The sequence below is a fragment of the Anastrepha obliqua genome, chromosome 6 (genome assembly GCF_027943255.1).
Source record: "Anastrepha obliqua isolate idAnaObli1 chromosome 6, idAnaObli1_1.0, whole genome shotgun sequence".
NCBI lineage: Eukaryota > Metazoa > Arthropoda > Insecta > Diptera > Tephritidae > Anastrepha > Anastrepha obliqua.
The window spans coordinates 31,368,498-31,387,344 of record NC_072897.1 but is presented as its reverse complement, the minus strand read 5'-3'; the positions used below and the strand labels follow the sequence as shown (position 1 = coordinate 31,387,344).

The window sequence follows — 18,847 nt, the reverse complement described above, 5'->3', positions numbered from 1 at the left end:
TTAAATTGAATAGGCTAAATTATTATGTATCTTAAAATTAGTAAATAAATATTTTTTCTTAAATAAATTAAATAGATTTAAGTAAAAACATTGCATAATATTTAACTGTAATAAAGAAATGGATAGAAAAAAATATTCGCGGAGACAAAAGAAACAACGACTTTAGCACAACTACAAACTGTGTGCGACCTATGTGAATTTGATGGAATATAAAAGACCTGCCGCAATTTAAAAAACAAATGTAAAAGAAGCTGATAGAAAAACGCCAAGAGAATTCACGTCGAAAATTACATCTGCTTCTACACCTAGATATGGGCTGATATAAAAACATTAGCCGGCACTTAACATACTCCTTTTAAATCCATAAAAAACATTACTTTCTATCATCCTCAAACATTATAGCAAAAACATTTTCCTTTACCTCATCTGCAAATTCATCAGACAAATATTGCTCAACAGAATATTGTACAAGAAGGAAATAATTTCCAATATACATATATAGACAGAGACGTGTGTACCGTGAAGCAAGGCACTTAGAAACTAAATTTACATTAACTGAACTAGAGCTTCTAAATGCAATAATTAGGGAATGAATACCCGAATGATCGAATTGCTGCCTAACTAATGCTAAAACAAGTCTCTTTCGCATATGCATGTGTACAATTGATGCCTTAACCTATGTACGTACATATTTGTATACTGAACTTCCAGCAAAACAATGCTTATAGTATACACATATGCATGTACACGGAGGTCCACGCTCCTTAGGGATCGGACTGCTAAGCTGGGCTCTAAGCTACCGTGGGGTCGGCAGGTTGCGGATAGCCGGAAAGCCTGTAGTAGCAGGCCAGTTGCGAAATAAGTTTAAACGAATAAGCAACCCCCGACAATTGAGCGATCAGGAGCGGAGGATGCGGTATAAAAGCCAGCATAAATCTGATGAAGTTCTTGTGACAGTGGCGAAAAGACACCGCCTCTTAGATATAGGTGTCCCCCTCATCATGTGTAGGCATGATGAGTAATACAAAAAACCAGGCGCGACGGCTCCATAATGGACGGCTTCCTGGTCAGCGTCTGTTCACCATGTTAGGCGCGGCTGTCAAAACAACAACAACGACATTAAGACTGAGTCCAGTAAGGTCTTAATTATTGCGTACTGGAAAATGATTGGAATTAATACCTCGAGCTGACGACTGCACTATTCTGTTTCCTTAGTATGCGGAGTGGTATCCAGCAGAAACGGCATTCAGGCTAATGGTGTAGTTGCCCCCGCCCCGTTTAAATGATGGCAAATCTCTAGGAACGCTCCATATTCCGTCGCCATTAAGTGTCGGCGTAGGCCTAGATGTAATATTCCTAGTTAACACTGATTCGGCTCTGAACTTAAGCTCCCATAAGGAGCCTTTGTCAACCCTAGCATGGCCTCCCTGCATGCAAAGATAACCATGGAATCGTCAATGGTGACTACGCATCGGAATATGGATAACGACCTGGAAATTGGGGCCCATATAACATGAATACGAATAAGACAAACAACTCAAAACAACAAACTAGGGAAGAGGCTGAAGTAACAGCAAAAACGGCATCACAAGTGCACGAGTTAATACTCCCAACAGCTATTGCAGATGGCAATAATGGCTGCGGGGAACTCCTTAAAAACCCCTTCCAAAGGAGCTCAAGGTTGGCGCACTCGCCACCAGACACGGGAAGGACCAGATCGGCGTCACCGTGTATGCAGCACTTCGGTTTCTTGAAAGCGATGACGGCTGAAGAAATCTACCAAGCAATTGGCGATAAGGTTAAGGAGCTAACGTATATGATGGAGCCTCCGAAGCGAAATATCAATCAACCAATGAGGGATTTGATCGCAAACATAACGGACCTCCATAAAAAGCTAGGTAGATCTATCCTTACCCCGAGGAACCAGGCCCCAAGAGCAGCGAATGAAGCAACTTCTGCTATTCGAGACAAAGGTACCCAAACATCACCACTGATCAAGCGTACCACAGATTGCACGCCAAAGAGGGCAATAGATAACGCTGCAGCAAGCTCAGCGAAAAGAAGTAAAACGAACCGTGTCGAAGACCTAAAGAATACGCCGGTTAAAACGAACGAACAAGAAAAAACAGGAAAGTGGGAGGTGGTTAAAGCTAAGAAGAATCAAAAGAGTTCTCCGCAGAATACTCTCAAACGAGACGTTAAGGAAGTAGAAAATAACGACGCCAAAAGCAGTAGAAGACGGAGAAGACCACCACGTAAGGACGCTATCGTGGTCAAAAGCGCTGGTAACATCTCATATGCCGAAATTTTGAAGCGCGTTAAGACAGAGCCAAGTCTTAAGGAGCTTAGTAACAACATACAAGGAGTCAAAAAAACTACGAAAGGAGAGTTACTGCTTCTGCTGGAAAAAACATCCGACCCAAATACCTCAAGAGTCCATGAAGCTGTTAAGGCGGCTCTAGGAGAAAGTGTAGATGTCAGGGCACTTACAGAGCTGAGGCAGGTGGAAATTCGTGACTTCGATGAAATCACGACAAAGGAAGAAGTTCACGACGCGGTAGCAAGACAACTCCAAGAGCTGGAGATACCTATCTCAGCCATTTTGGGTCTGCGAAAAGCTTACGGAGGAACGCAAACGGCGACGCTAAAAGTAACACCGGAAATCGCTACCAAGCTGGCGGAAGCTAATAAAATCCGCATAGGTCTCGTAATTTGCCGCATACGGGAAAAGATCGAGCCAAAAAGATGCTTTAAATGCATGGAATATGGGCATGTGGCAGTAAGCTGTAAAAGCTCAGCTGACCTTAGTAACACCTGCTTCAAATGTGGTAACAAGGATCACCAGGCCAAAAACTGCACACAAACAGCAAGCTGTATAATGTGCAAGAAGAAAAAGGAAAGCGATACGGCGCATGCGATGACCAGCAGTAAGTGCCCTCAATATCTGAGAGCTCTTAAAGAAATTCGGCAGAAATGAAGATCTTGCAACTAAATCTTAACCACTGTGAAAGCGCCCAGGACCTACTCGAGCAGACTATACGGGAACACAAAATAGATGTTGCTATACTTAGTGAGCCCTATAAACACAAAACAGGTAACGGCTGGGCCTCTGACACAACAGGCAAGTCAACGATTTGGAACTGTGGAGCAAATAGATCCCAACTGATGAGCGTGAATGCAGCCCGCGGATTCGTACGTGCGCGCGTGGAAGGCACATACATTTACAGCTGCTATCTACCACCCAGCTTAACTCTGCTGGAAGCAACAGGCATCCTGGAGAACCTCGCCCAGGATGTAAAGGAGCATAGACCTGTCATCGTAGCCGGTGATTTCAACGCTTGGGCTGTTAACTGGGGATGCCCACGGACAAGCCCTAGAGGGCAATCTGTGAAATAAGGAAGCACGGCGAAGAAAGGTTCCCAAATAACTACGACACGCGGTACAAAGTTGACCCGTAACCCACGAAGACGACCCGTACTGTTCTCATTGTGCACCAGCTGCAGAAGACGCAGAACATGTTTTGTTTGTCCGTCCGCGATTTGCGGTAGAAAGGGAGGAACTAAGCACTAGGGTGGGGAAGCCAATTACGGCTGATAACCTAGTCGATATTATGATAGAGTCCGAAGAATATTGGTCCGCTGTATGTAATATGGCAAAAATAATAATCTCCAAACTGCGTCGCGCTGAACAACAGCGCAGATCTTCATGAAGAGGCAATAGGCCGCTTCCCCTTCCGTGAAGTACTACTTAACGGTTGTCCCGCGGTTAGTGGGTGAGCCGAAAGGAAAGTCGCACACTTTTCGGCTTTCAATGCTTTGTGCCACCTCCATAAAAAAAAAAAAAAAAAAAAAAAAAAAAACACATATGCATGTACATACGCCCGCACACACAGCCCACTCACTTTATTCCTGTAAATGCGTATGTCGTGCAAAGCTGAAATTCTATGCCTAGCAACTACAAGAACAAATGCATTAATAGGCTCAGCTGTAGCGGCCATGATTCTAGTTGCCATGGCGCGGAACAGTCTAAAACAGTCGTTGAACAGTTCCAACTATTGTATAGTACAATAAAAACTCATCATCAAAAAGTTCATTGATAAATTCGAGCTCACAGTTCTAAGAGCAAAGTACTTTCATTCATAAAACGAGCCGCCCATATGCCATTTTTCTTAACGATGACAAAAAATTTACAACTAAGATTGAACATATCAAATCAAAATAGTCAATACTGGAATATTTCTTTCAGAAATATTTGCCAATATTTGGTAAATCGTGAACTTTTGCTATATCGAATGATCGCGGCTCCATATAAAGGGTCCGCCATATAGCTTTACGGAATTAAAAATGCTATAAAAAAGAAACTGCTCAATATTTTTCCAAACTGTTTCCTTTATTTTGAAGTACAATCCTTCCGGTTAATGATGGAAGGATCATTCCCATTCGATCGGTCCAATTTTTCAACACATTTTCGATTGTATGCGGCTGTATTTCAGCTATGACATCGCATATGTTGGTCTTCAGTGCAGAATGAAGATCTTGCAACTAAATCTTAACCACTGTGAAAGCGCCCAGGACCTACTCGAGCAGACTATACGGGAACACAAAATAGATGTTGCTATACTTAGTGAGCCCTATAAACACAAAACAGGTAACGGCTGGGCCTCTGACACAACAGGCAAGTCAACGATTTGGAACTGTGGAGCAAATAGATCCCAACTGATGAGCGTGAATGCAGCCCGCGGATTCGTACGTGCGCGCGTGGAAGGCACATACATTTACAGCTGCTATCTACCACCCAGCTTAACTCTGCTGGAAGCAACAGGCATCCTGGAGAACCTCGCCCAGGATGTAAAGGAGCATAGACCTGTCATCGTAGCCGGTGATTTCAACGCTTGGGCTGTTAACTGGGGATGCCCACGGACAAGCCCTAGAGGGCAATCTGTGAAATAAGGAAGCACGGCGAAGAAAGGTTCCCAAATAACTACGACACGCGGTACAAAGTTGACCCGTAACCCACGAAGACGACCCGTACTGTTCTCATTGTGCACCAGCTGCAGAAGACGCAGAACATGTTTTGTTTGTCCGTCCGCGATTTGCGGTAGAAAGGGAGGAACTAAGCACTAGGGTGGGGAAGCCAATTACGGCTGATAACCTAGTCGATATTATGATAGAGTCCGAAGAATATTGGTCCGCTGTATGTAATATGGCAAAAATAATAATCTCCAAACTGCGTCGCGCTGAACAACAGCGCAGATCTTCATGAAGAGGCAATAGGCCGCTTCCCCTTCCGTGAAGTACTACTTAACGGTTGTCCCGCGGTTAGTGGGTGAGCCGAAAGGAAAGTCGCACACTTTTCGGCTTTCAATGCTTTGTGCCACCTCCATAAAAAAAAAAAAAAAAAAAAAAAAAAAAAACACATATGCATGTACATACGCCCGCACACACAGCCCACTCACTTTATTCCTGTAAATGCGTATGTCGTGCAAAGCTGAAATTCTATGCCTAGCAACTACAAGAACAAATGCATTAATAGGCTCAGCTGTAGCGGCCATGATTCTAGTTGCCATGGCGCGGAACAGTCTAAAACAGTCGTTGAACAGTTCCAACTATTGTATAGTACAATAAAAACTCATCATCAAAAAGTTCATTGATAAATTCGAGCTCACAGTTCTAAGAGCAAAGTACTTTCATTCATAAAACGAGCCGCCCATATGCCATTTTTCTTAACGATGACAAAAAATTTACAACTAAGATTGAACATATCAAATCAAAATAGTCAATACTGGAATATTTCTTTCAGAAATATTTGCCAATATTTGGTAAATCGTGAACTTTTGCTATATCGAATGATCGCGGCTCCATATAAAGGGTCCGCCATATAGCTTTACGGAATTAAAAATGCTATAAAAAAGAAACTGCTCAATATTTTTCCAAACTGTTTCCTTTATTTTGAAGTACAATCCTTCCGGTTAATGATGGAAGGATCATTCCCATTCGATCGGTCCAATTTTTCAACACATTTTCGATTGTATGCGGCTGTATTTCAGCTATGACATCGCATATGTTGGTCTTCAGTGAATCAATTGTTGCTGGTTTGTTGGCACAACACTGGTCTTTGACGGCACCCCAAAGATAATAATCCAACGGCGTCAAATCGCAGCTCTTCTTTCTTTTTTCGCAAAGTAACGCACATACGCTTCATTCGGTGCTTTTCTTCTTCCCATTGCCGTACGTAATTTTCATACTCATTCTGCAACATTACCATGATTTTCAAAGTAATGTCGCAATACTTCCCAGCGTTTCTTGAGCGTATACACAACCTTTTTCGTTCAGCGGAAGAATAAAACTAATTTTCTGTCAAATCAGATGACAGCTAAGTGTTCCCATTCTTCAAATAATACCTAGTTCAAATCCGTAACGATAGATTACGGGCCCTGATATGTTTGCATCAATATATATATGTAAACATGTCTTCTAAATGCTCGACAACCGCAGCTGCTGTGCGTCTAGCCAATACTGGAATATTACTTACGGAAATATTTTCTAATATTTGGTAAATCGTGAATTTTTGTCATGTCGAATGGTCGCGGCTCCGTATAAGTACATGTGGACTGCCATATATGTATAATATGTGCACGAATATGTCTTTTAAATGCTTCATAGCCGCTGTTGTGCGTCAAGTGCCCTCATGAGCATACAGTAAAATGCAGAAGACATCCACAAGTTCCTTATAAAATAGTTGTGTCCCAGACATTTCGATACTAGTAGAAAATTTCGAAACAATAATTTTATGTTCTCTGTTTACTGGTTGTTGTACATAAATTCAGCCTTCAGATGAAGCCCAAAGTGCCAAATGAAGTCTAACCGCAGCGGTGGTATGGTGAAACTTTTAATAGAGCTGAATTCTCGCTTTACTATATTGGCTCTGCACTGCTTCTGGCTTTTGCAGGCAATCAAATTCACGAACGGCCGATGGCATTTACAAGGCATTTGATTGTGCATTTCTAAATTCCCTTGATAAACGAAATTGTTTTCAATTAATAATTTGAAACAAACTTAAATGTACAATCAAAGATATATAATATATACACTTGCAAGAAAAAAGCAACATATTAAGAAATTCATTGTAAAAAGAACTATAATAAAACATTTCAAACTTTTATGAGAATAAACATTTCAGTAATTTTCTACAATTTCGATACATTTTTTCCTAAGTTAGGTTAGGTTAGTCTGGGTTGCATTAAGCCACACATAGACCTTTTGGTCTCTGGTCGCAAAATTTTACAAAACAAAAACAAAAGACTTCATTTCAACGAAGTAGACAAAGTTTCCGTGAACTTGAAACCTTTTTGTAATTGATTTTGCAGTGACTACTTACGCGATTTTGGCCGAGTTTAACAAAGCGTGCCAGTCGTTTCCTCCTCCTCTGCTACCACCAACTGGTACCGCATCGAATACTTTCAGAGCCGGAGCGTTTGTATCCATGCGGACCACATGACCCAGCCAGCGTAGCCGCTGGATCTTTACTAGCTGCGCTAGGTCGGCGTCGCGTCATCGGATGTTGTCATCGTCCACGCTTCTGCGCCATACGTTAGGACGGGCATGATGACAGCCTTGTAGAGTGTTAGTTTTGTTCGTCGAGAGAGGACCTTACTACTCATTTGCCTACTTAGTCCACAGTAGCACTTGTAGGCAAGAGAGATTCCACGTTGGATTTCATGGCTGACATTGTTATAGGTGTTAATGCTGGTTCCTAAATATACGAAGTCTTTTACAACCTCGAAATCATAACTGTCAACAGTGTCGTGGGTGCCGATACGCGAGTGCGCCGACTGTTTGTTTGATAACAGGAGATACTTCGTTTTGTCCTCATTCACTACCAGACCCCTTCGTCTTGCCTCTTTATCTCGTTTGGAAAAGGCAGAACTAACCTCGCGGTTGTTTGGGCCGATGACGTCAATATCATCGGCATACGCCAACATCGGCATATACCAAGTTCAGACATCGCGGCATACAGGTAACTCCTTTTCGTACTGTCGAATGCAGCTTTGAAATCGGCGAAAAGATGGGTCTTTTCCAAGATTTGGCGTATTGTGAATATTTGGTCGTTGGTAGACTTTCTATGTCTAAAGCCACACTGATAAGCCTTTCACTCGATACGCTCGCTAGAACCTTGTAAGCGATATTTAGAAGACTAATCCCGCGGTAATTGGCACAGATTGCAAGATCGCCCTTCTCATGGATTGGGCCCACTTAAATTCCAATCGGCAGGCATGTTTGAATAGCTCAGCTGGCAGTCCGTTGGCGCCCGCGGCTTTGTTGTTTTTTAGCTGCGTTATCGCTATTTTTACCTCGTCATGGTCGGGTAGAGCAACGACAATTCCGTCGTCAACGATTGGGTTATCGTGATCTTCACATTCTCTTTGATTTGCGTAGCTATCATCATTTAACAGGTTCGAGAAGTGTTCCCTCTATAATTTAAGTAAACTGTAGATGTCAGTCACCAGATTTCCGTCTTTGTTCTTACAGGAAAACGCCCCGGTCTTAAAACCTTCTGTAAGCCGCCGAACTTTCTGGTAGAATTTTCGGGCGTTGTTCCTATTGGCCAGCATCTCAAGCTCCTCGCACTCACGTATTTCGGCCTCTCGCTTCTTCTTTCTCCATTACTCGTGCATGCCGGTTTATTGGGCAGTACTCTCTAAGAGCAGGAGTGAGAGTCGAGTTGCGAATCATCTGTCTGTCTGTTGTGATTGCAGCTTTTCGATGTTTAACATTTTTTGTGCAGGTAAATGTACGTTGTTTGATGCACAGAGGCATGTGCGCAGTTGTGCTGCAACGAGGTGATGATGCGAGTCGATGTTGGGTCCTCGGATCGTACGTACATCTAATACACTAGAAGCGTGTCTTCCATCTATCACAACATGATCGATCTGGTTTCGCGTTTGTCGATCAGGAGATAGCCAGGTAACTTGGTGCATCTTTTTATGCTGGAATCTAGTGCTGCAGACTGGGAGAGGTACTAAATTCTGCTTTTCAAAATTTTTTTGGATGAAAATTCTGTAAAAATCAAAAAAAAAATTCTGTCCAGCCTAAATTCTTTTGGTTCAATATTCTGTATTTAAAATTCTGTATGATCAAAATGATAGAGAACTGAAATTCTGTATATTAAAATTCTGGAATCAAAATTATTTTCGATCAAAATGCTGTAAAAATATAACGAAATAAGCAGATAACCTGATAAGTACGCTTACCTGAATAGCACATTTATTTTATGAATAATGGAATTCTCATTTTATAGAAACAATGGTATATATACATACGTCAATTAAAGAAAAAATCAAAAATTCATTCAAAACAAAAGTTATTACATTATAATGGCGAAACAATTATTATATTATTAAGTTTTTAGCAATTCGCTTTAGAAGAGAAACATGCCTTAATATAAGCCTTTTTTTTGTTATTCTTTTAATTCTGTTGTCAGTCATCGACTGGCATTCGTCGCATTCGGTTGTGTCTATCGCTTTCAGTTTGACTACAGTACGAGTTCGTTGCGTTTTTGTATCCCACCTTATTCTCTTTTGTGTTTTGTTTTTGCTTTTTGGTGTGTGAAAAAAAAAACAATAGTTAACTGCTGCGGTAAGAAAAACAATAATTATGTCTCCCGCACTCGGGGACAACAGGTTTGCTGCTCTAGCAGCAAGCCCCCACCGTAAACGAAAAAAAGCACAAGCAATTACAAAGGATTTGTTTCCAACACTACCTCGTATATAAAACGAAAATCCGAAATATTTAATTGCAAGTACAATGGACTCTTCTAAGCCATTTAATGCCTTTTCTTGTTTTTTGATTCATAAAGCGCTGAAGCATATCAGTTCTGATATTCTCAATATCTCTGAATTAAGAGACGGAAAATTATTATTATTTGTTAAAAATTCAATCATCGTCCACAAATTTATTGAAACAAAAAAACTTGCCGGTATCTGCCCCGTAAAATTCGAGTTACACAAGAACCTCAACTCAACCAAAGGCACAATTTATGCTCCTTGTCTGAATTATGTTAAAGAAGACGAAATAGTGGAGAACTTGAAAGAACAGGGCGTTACATCAGCATACAAGTTCCCTAAATTTGTTGAAGGTAAGCCAACCCCTTCAGGGGTAGTCTTACTCACTTTCGATCGCTATCACTTACCTGAGGAAATCGAAGTATCGTGGTATACAGCAAAGGTGAAACAATATTACCCCAACCCAATGCGGTGTAAGAGTTGTCAAAAACTCGGTCACACGCTCAAAAGATGTGATAAAACACCAGTATGTGTCACCTGCGCATACCCCCCTCACGTCGAAACCCCTTGTGCCCGCACCCTATGTGCAAACTGTTCAAGCAAAACATGCCCAAAATTTATTCAAATAAAAGAAATCATTACAATAAAAACAGACAGAAAGTGCACTATTCGTGAAGCAATAAACATACATAAACAACAAATACCTCAAAAAATAAACGAAAATTCTACCTCCTTCTCTGAAATGGTACAACAACCACAAAATATGCAAAAAGTCAATAGCCCTATTAATAACACGACAGTTAACCCAAATTCAAATGCAATTAGCAACAATAGCAACCCCACTTCAAATATATCCACAGACAATACAATAAAAAAAAGATAATTCAATAACAAACAACAATGCAATCACTAACAGCACGCCTGAATCAAACGCCACCAACATAGCAGCACCGAACTCAACCTGTAGTCAAACGGCAACCAGAATGTTAGTTGAAGACTTCATTTCCCAAATATATTCTTCTTCCCATAACATATTTTCACTCCCTACTCTTCTTACAAACCCTTCCCACTCCAACCTCCCCAGCAACTCTTCCCAATCTTCTCTTACTTCAAACCCTTCTCAGCCCAATATTCATACAAACTCCTCTCAATTCTCTCCCACTTCAAACTCTTCCCAACCCAACCTTTTCTCTATTACTGCAACACCCTCTCTCCCAACAACTAACTCTTCCGATACACAGTAAAACATGAAGATATTACAATGGAATATCAACGGTCTCATTAATAATTTTCCTGATCTTAGTATATTAATAAACGAATTTTCTCCTGAAATTATTTTCCTACAAGAAACGCATATTCCACATAATAAAACTGCTTACTCACCACTAAAATATGTTAGTTACTATTACAATAGTCCAAACAACAACACTTGCAAACAAGGTGTTGCCCTATTGGTAAAAAAATCCCTCTTTCACAAATTCATCCCTATAGTTTCCGATATTCAATCTCTAGCAATTGAAGTAGATGTAGGCTTCAAAATTACTGTGATTTCATGTTATATCCCACCTCACCAAGTTTTAAGCAGCAAAGACCTAATCCACATTCAAAACTCTTTCTCCACGCCTTTGATCTTATTGGGTGATTTTAATGGATGGAGTCCCCTTTGGGGATCATCCTCCACCAACAACAGAGGAAAAATTATTGAAGACGTCGTTCTCGCAAAAAACCTTATCATCCTTAACGATTGTTCCCCGACCCACTTTTCCACCCACAAGACTTTCTCCCACCCTGACATTTCCCTCGCCTCCGCATCCATAGCACCAAGATTAATAACTAAAACATTAGATGACTTACACAATAGTGATCATTTCCCCATAATTACTTCCGTTTCTTTACCTCAAAGTTATCAAGTTAAGCCTAAGCCAAAATTCAATATGGAAAAGGCGAACTGGGAAGCTTTCAATGCTACGTTGGTATCCTTAGCACACAACATACCAGTCTCTGCCAACGTAAATAAAGAAGCTGCGGCAATCAAATCTCTCATTCGGTCAGCTGCCAATGTTTCAATTCCTCAGACCAGTACTAAAAAATATACAGCCAGACTTCCGTACTGGTCTAACTTGCTCTCCATCCTAAGGAAAAATAAGCAGACCTCATGGACTCAATTTAAAAGAAACAGGACGAACGAGAACTTTATTGCGTATAAGAGACACAATGCCCTATTCCGGCGTGAGTTGAAGTCTTGCAAAAGACAAGCGCTAGAAACTCTCACAGCTAAAATAACACCACAGTCCAACCCGAAAAAAATTTGGGCTGACATAAGAACTCTCACTGCCTCTTCCCAACCTAACCATATCCCATTTATTCATTTCCCAGCAGGGCCAGTTTATTCCTCACAAGAGATAGTTGAAAAATTCGCAGGCACCTGGTCAAACTACTCCCACAGCTCAAACTTCCACCCCGACTTCAAGAGAAGAAAAGACAATATAAGCGCTTTTAAATACCATAACCCCTCCCCTTCCTCCGGTAGTGTAGCAATAGATTCACCATTCACAATAGAAGAATTCGATTTAACGCTTTCTTCTCTGAAGGGTAAGACTCCCGGTGCTGATAGAATTAACTACGCGATATTAAAAAATATTCCTTCCTTCTTAAAATCCCGACTCGTTAACCTATACAACTCAATATTTAGTCAAGGATTATTCCCTCAAGCGTGGAAAACTGCCGCAATTATCCCCATCACCAAACCTAATAAACCCAACTCCCTCATATCTAGTTATAGACCTATATCCCTTCTCCCTTGCATGTCAAAAGTTCTAGAGAAAATGATTTCCCGGCGAATCATCTGGTTTGCCCAAAAAAATAACCTACTTAGCCCACACCAGTTTGCGTTCCAAAAAGGACTTAGTGTAATAGATCCACTTCTAATATTTGATCATTTCGCTAAATCAGCACTTGCCGATAGAAACCATGTATCTGTGCTTAGCCTAGATTTTGAAAAGGCATACGATCGAATAGGTTCTCACAATGTATTGGAAGAGCTAAATCGCTGGAAGATTGGGGAAAAAATGTATAATACTATCAAATCGTACTTATGCAATCGCAAATTTTATGTTCGTGCTAACAACCATGAATCCCAAATCCTCCCCCTCTTTAATGGTATTCCTCAAGGATCACCTCTATCTGTCATTTTGTTCATCATAGCTTTTAATGAAGTTACCTCTATAATATCCAAACATCTGCATGTCGAACACTTCATTTACGCAGATGATGTGGTAATTTTTTCAAATACCAAAAATTTATCAGAAGTTAAAAGTACATTTAGCGGTATCCTTGCGGACCTCGAAGCTTGGTCACAAGCTTCGGGATCCAGTATTTCTATGAATAAAAGTTCTACATTCCATATATGCCGCAAGCATAAATGCATATTCCCACCTATATCCTTCTCCAATACCATAATCCCCCACACCAACACACTTAAAATATTAGGCATTATCTTTGATAAGCGACTAACTTATAAGCAACATTGTGAATACGTTAGGTTACCTATTATCTAGACTAAACATAGTTAAATACTTATCCTCAAAGCACTGTTTGATACATACAAGTACATTATTAAGTATCACTAGATCTCTAATCTTATCTAAAATTGACTTCGGACTGGTTATATACGGACACTGTGCTAAAACTCATCTAAAGCGCCTAGAACCACCTTACCATGCTGCAGTCAGGAGAAGCATCAGAGCCTTCCCCACTTCCCCCATAAACGTTACCTTAGCGGAAGCTGGACTTCCCACCATCTCGGAAAGGGTGGCCAACAATACAAGGACAAGTATTTTGAAGATAATTCAATGTAGAAACAGACTTTTGTTTAAACACATCAACTCGAGTACTCAAAAATTAAACAGAAAGAGCCGGGAATCAACAATCTCCATCATTCTAAAAGAAGCCGAAAAACTGGATATCATTGCCCAGCCAGTACTCGTAGAACCTGCAATACATCCACCGTGGGTCGTTCCCAACTCGATGATATTGAACAATCTATCCAAACATTTAAAAGATTCCACTAATACAAACGAATACAACCAGATTTTTCTCGAAACCATTTCCCCATTAAAGAAAGATTGGGAGATCATTTTCACCGACGGATCAAAAACCGACACCTGCACATCGTTTGCAGTGACAAACGCAGAAGGTGTTACCATCTATGCCGGAATTTTGCCAAGATTCACTTCAATATTTACAGCTGAAGCAGCTGCGTTACTTGAAGCAGTAATCTTTGCCTCCCAGAAACGTAGCAAGCACTTAATTTGCACCGATAGCAAATCCTCAATCGAAGCTATCTTAAACCCCACAAATGACACCCCGATGATAATAAAAATCCGCAATATAATTTCAATACACACAGGTGCAATCAAAATTATGTGGATTCCTGGGCACTCTGGGATAAATGGTAACGAAAAAGCTGACAAGAGAGCGAAAGAGGCGAATAAGGAACCTCTACACACATTTAACTATATCACTTGCAATGACATAAAGATACTGGCGAAAGAACTTGCCGCAGATAACGCAGCAACTAAATGGAACATTTATCAGCATCCTTATAAAAACTTTAATCCCTTTGGGGAAAAAAATATTTACCCTCCATCCGCATTATGTCACCAAGCAAAAACCTTTACTCGACTGAGAATCGGCCACACACTCATGACACATGCCCACCTGCTCAGCGGTTCACCGAAGCCTACATGCCCTTTTTGTGGCTCCAACGAATTTACTACACTTCATCTGATAGATACTTGTCCTTCCCTACAAAATATCAGAACATCCTTTTTCTCAAGCATCAAACCATCGGAACTCCTCAAACAGGCAACGGTATGCAATTTAAATAAGATTTATGATTATGTATCTAGATGTAAGTTAAGGCTATAAGACACGCTGTCATTTTTTATTATACTAATAGCCGAAGGCCATAGTAGCCAGTGCTTTAGCTCTTTAAGTGAAATAGTTATTTATAATTGTTACTCTTTTAATAAATAAATGAAAAATAATTCTGTTGTTTGCTTTTACAGCCTTCTTCGTTTGACTAATTTGTGACCATTTTGAATTTTAGCTGGTTTGTGCGAAAGCCTTTTAGATCATTAATTAGTTTGTACAACCCTGAGTTTCGTTTCCCAACAATAACTTTTAGCCGACGATGCAAGCCTCAATACTGTTTTGCGTTCTGGGGAAAGCGATATTGGACTCATCGTGCACTGACCAAAATTTTGGTGGGTATTTTGGCTGGGAGTTGTCTCGAGCTATGTAATTTCTTTCAAACCACGAGCAAAACTGTTTTCTATCTTCCTCTTCAAGAGTACTATAAAATTGATTATAGTACTCAGAGACTTCGTCGTGAGGCAAAAAAGCCAGAGCTTTTAGCATTCTAATATGTAAGGAAAAATATGAATCATTTCCATATTTCTGAACCAATCTGCAAACAAAAAAAATTAAATATTCAGTACTTTATGGTAGTTGGGATGAAATTGTTCAGTATATCAATATATTACACAATATACCTTTCTTTTTGTATTTTACGCCAAATTATTTGACTAAAATGAAAGAAGCATCCTTGCAATCTCGTATCGGGAAAATATTTTTTGGCAGCCGATATAATACCAATCTCAAAGTCACTAAAGATTCGTTTTGGATTTAATTGTATGCCATATCCTCGAGCAAATTCAATGACAAGTCATGTATTGGCAGTATTTTGTTTTGCAAAACTCTATATTGAAAAATCGGAAGAGCATATGGATAAATTAAAAAAGGTCGCACTTTTTTTATTTTTCCATATGCTCTTCCGATTTTTCAATACAGAATTTTGCAATGCAGAATTTTGACAATACATAATTTTGATTTACAAAATTTAAAATTACAGTGTTCCGCAATACAGAATTTTAACATTACAGAATTTTGCATTACAGATTTTTGAATACAGAATATTAAATACAGAATTATAAATACAAAATTTTGAACCAAAATCATATTGTACCCAACCCCTGCAGACTACCATGTTTCGGGCCCCAGCGAAGTCGATTAGCCTCTGTCCGTTATCGGATGTTTCGTTGTGCAGGCTGAGTTTTCCAACTGTGGGACCAAAAATTCCCTCCTTGCCCACCCTCCCGTTGAAGTCGCCAAGCGCGATTTTTATGTCGTGGGGGAGGTAGTGCTCATAGGAACGTTCCAGGTGCTCATAGAAGGGATCTTTGGTCGCATCGTCCTTCTTTTCCGTCAGGGCGTGAGCGCAAATGAGCGAAATTTTAAAAAATCTCGCCTTGATGCGGATTATTGCGAGACGCTCGTTCATCGGAGTGAACAGCAGTACTTGACGACGAAGTCTCTCTCCCACAACAAATCCGACACCGAATTTGCGCTCCTTTACATGGCAGCTGTAGTAGACGTCGCAAGGTTCTACGGTTTTCTTGCATTGTCCCGTCCATCGCATTTCCTGAATGGCAGTGATGTCAGCCTTTACTCTCACGAGGACATTATCCAGCCGGGCAGAGGCACCTTCCCTATTAAGGGACCGGACATTCCAGGTGCATGCCCTCAAATCATAGTCCTTAGGTCGTTTGCAGGGGTCGTCATCATTATAGGAAGTTTTCATTCGAGGCTTTGTTGCTGTTTTCATTGGGATGGTTTTTAAGTAGCGGGTCCCAAACCCAGCGCACATTCAGCTATCCTGGAATGCTTCGCCAGGTGTTCGGAAGCTACCCAGAGGATACGTGGGCTAATCCCGGAAGTTGTGAGCTGATTGAACCATATGCAGAAGAATCGTCCTTGCCACTCCCAAGTGAATGGCATTCAGTAACTTTCCCCACTTGCGTGGACTCCTACATATGGAACCATCCTCCATCCATCACCAGAGGGGACTAATTTGGATAAATAAAGTCGAAGTGATCAGAACAAATCTGTAGTCATATCTAATTTTACTCAGTATTTTTTTTTGTTTGGACTTGAACTTGCAATTGGATATATAGAGAAGTCATTACAGCAGGAACGATTTACTGCGGCAGCTTTTCAAAACAGAGATGAAGCCTTTAACAATATATCAAAAGACAACATTTTTCGTCTGTCGGGGAAACTAAGTAGATGGGCTGCGAGCAATGACCTAAATATTAACCCAAGCAAAACACAATTTGTATTGTTTGCAACCAACAGCAATATTCATAATTTTAGACTACTATCAATCAACGGGGTTGAAATTCTGCTTACAGACCGAGGGCCATATCTGAAAGTAGTACTAAATCCGGAGCTTAACTGGAGGCACATTGTAGAAAAGCGGGTAGAAGAAATTTATGTGGCTTATTACACTTGCAGTATAACGTTAGGCGGCTAAAAAGCGTACCACAAGCAACCCGCTCAGGAATAACTGGAATATGAAGTCGTGTCTAGCAGAAGCACTCCATGTCATGCTCTACCTGCTACCAATAGACTTACAATTACGACTAACAGCAACGAATACTGGTCATAGTACATATTATTCTAGACAGCCAAAGGCTTACTAGAAACTCATCAGATTTTACTGCCGCTCCCCTAGTTTTTAAATTAGATTTTAAAGTAAAGGTCCCCACGCGAAAGGAATGGGATTTGAGTTCAGTAGTCAAAGAGAATACAAATGTGGTGTACACTGACGGAATCAAGACGGACTGTGCCGGGGTATATTCGAAAGACCTCAGAACCTCCAAGTCTTTTCCCCTAGGAAATTGGAAAAGTATCTTTCATGCAGAAGTCCTCGATATAATGGAAGCTTACCGGATAATTAGAAACCATCCACAATCACTATCGGATGTATGTATTTTTTCAGGTAGTCAAGCAGCCATCGTACCTTTAGTGCTACTATAACCAATTTAAAAGCCGTCAGGCAATGCAATCAAGAACTTAATGGTTTAGTCCGCGCGATAGACATCACTCTCATATGGGTACCTGGCCATAAGAACATTCAGAGAAATAAGAAATGATGAACTGGGAAGACAGGAGCATCTTATCCGAATCCAAAGCGGTAGGAATAGGCTGTGCTCAAGGAGTGCGCAAAAGAGAGGCCGTTGACAAATGGTCTAACACGGATACCTGCAAAATAACTGGCGCAATTTCAAAAAATCCAGGACTGACGAGCTGTTAAAAAAGCCTTGTGCACACATGCCAGGAAAATGGGGTGGTCGTACAATGATAGATGCAGAAGCTGCAATCAAGAAGAATCTTATGAAAAAGTCTGTCACTTTATGTGTGAGTGCCCAACTTTGGGTGCCCTACGACGTAGAATGCTGGGAGAATTCTCGTTAACTTGAAGGAAATTGCAGAAAAGAAAATAGGCTGATTAGGCAGATTCATAGTCAAATCAAGATGATTCGACAAATAAAAAGCAGTGGTTCTACAAGTATTGTATTAAAAATGGCATCTTAGTACTAATTGGGTTTGGGCTGTGGCACGACCTCCACCTCTACTACCAGAGAATGTTAATGCAATGAGAAGGTGCAAATGTTACTGTGAGCTTTTTTTTAGTACAATTGAGATTTGAAAGATTTGTAGTAAGGAAATTTAGCACACCGAGTTTATAGACACCTCACTGAGTTTTGCCCACACAAAAATTAGAAACACCACACATCTTTCACCTCAACACACAACACATTTCTCACCTCGACGTTAAACCAATTAAATTTTTACTATTTTCGTATTTTTGAAATAATAATCGAATACGTAAAATTTATTACATAATTCTTTTTTTTCAATTAAATTAAAAAAAATTAACGAATTTAAAAACAAAATTAATAAAAAAAATTTTGCGCCGGGAATTGAAATCGAGTCTAACATGTGGCGAGGAAAAATAGGCGGTGCGTTTATTTCTTCGACTGCTTATTTTTTTACCATTTTGTTACTTTTGAAATGATAAGCGGATACATAAAATTTATTACAAATTTTGTTTTGATTGCACTAAAAAAACAACAAATTTTAAAACAAAAAAAAAAAAAAAAATTTGCGCCGAGAATTGAGTCACGTGGGGAGGATAAGATTTGTGAACAAAAGATTTGT

The 18,847-nt window shown here is 40.2% G+C and overlaps 1 protein-coding gene across 1 annotated transcript; it reads left to right on the top strand.

Annotated features, from left to right (window-relative positions):
* The first annotated feature begins 1,513 nt into the window (after positions 1 to 1,513).
* LOC129250297 (uncharacterized) lies at positions 1,514 to 2,977 on the top strand. Its single transcript, XM_054889933.1, has one exon. It carries the CDS (start codon positions 1,514 to 1,516, stop codon positions 2,975 to 2,977), a length of 1,464 nt encoding a protein of 487 aa, XP_054745908.1.
* Positions 2,978 to 18,847: the final 15,870 nt, after the last annotated feature.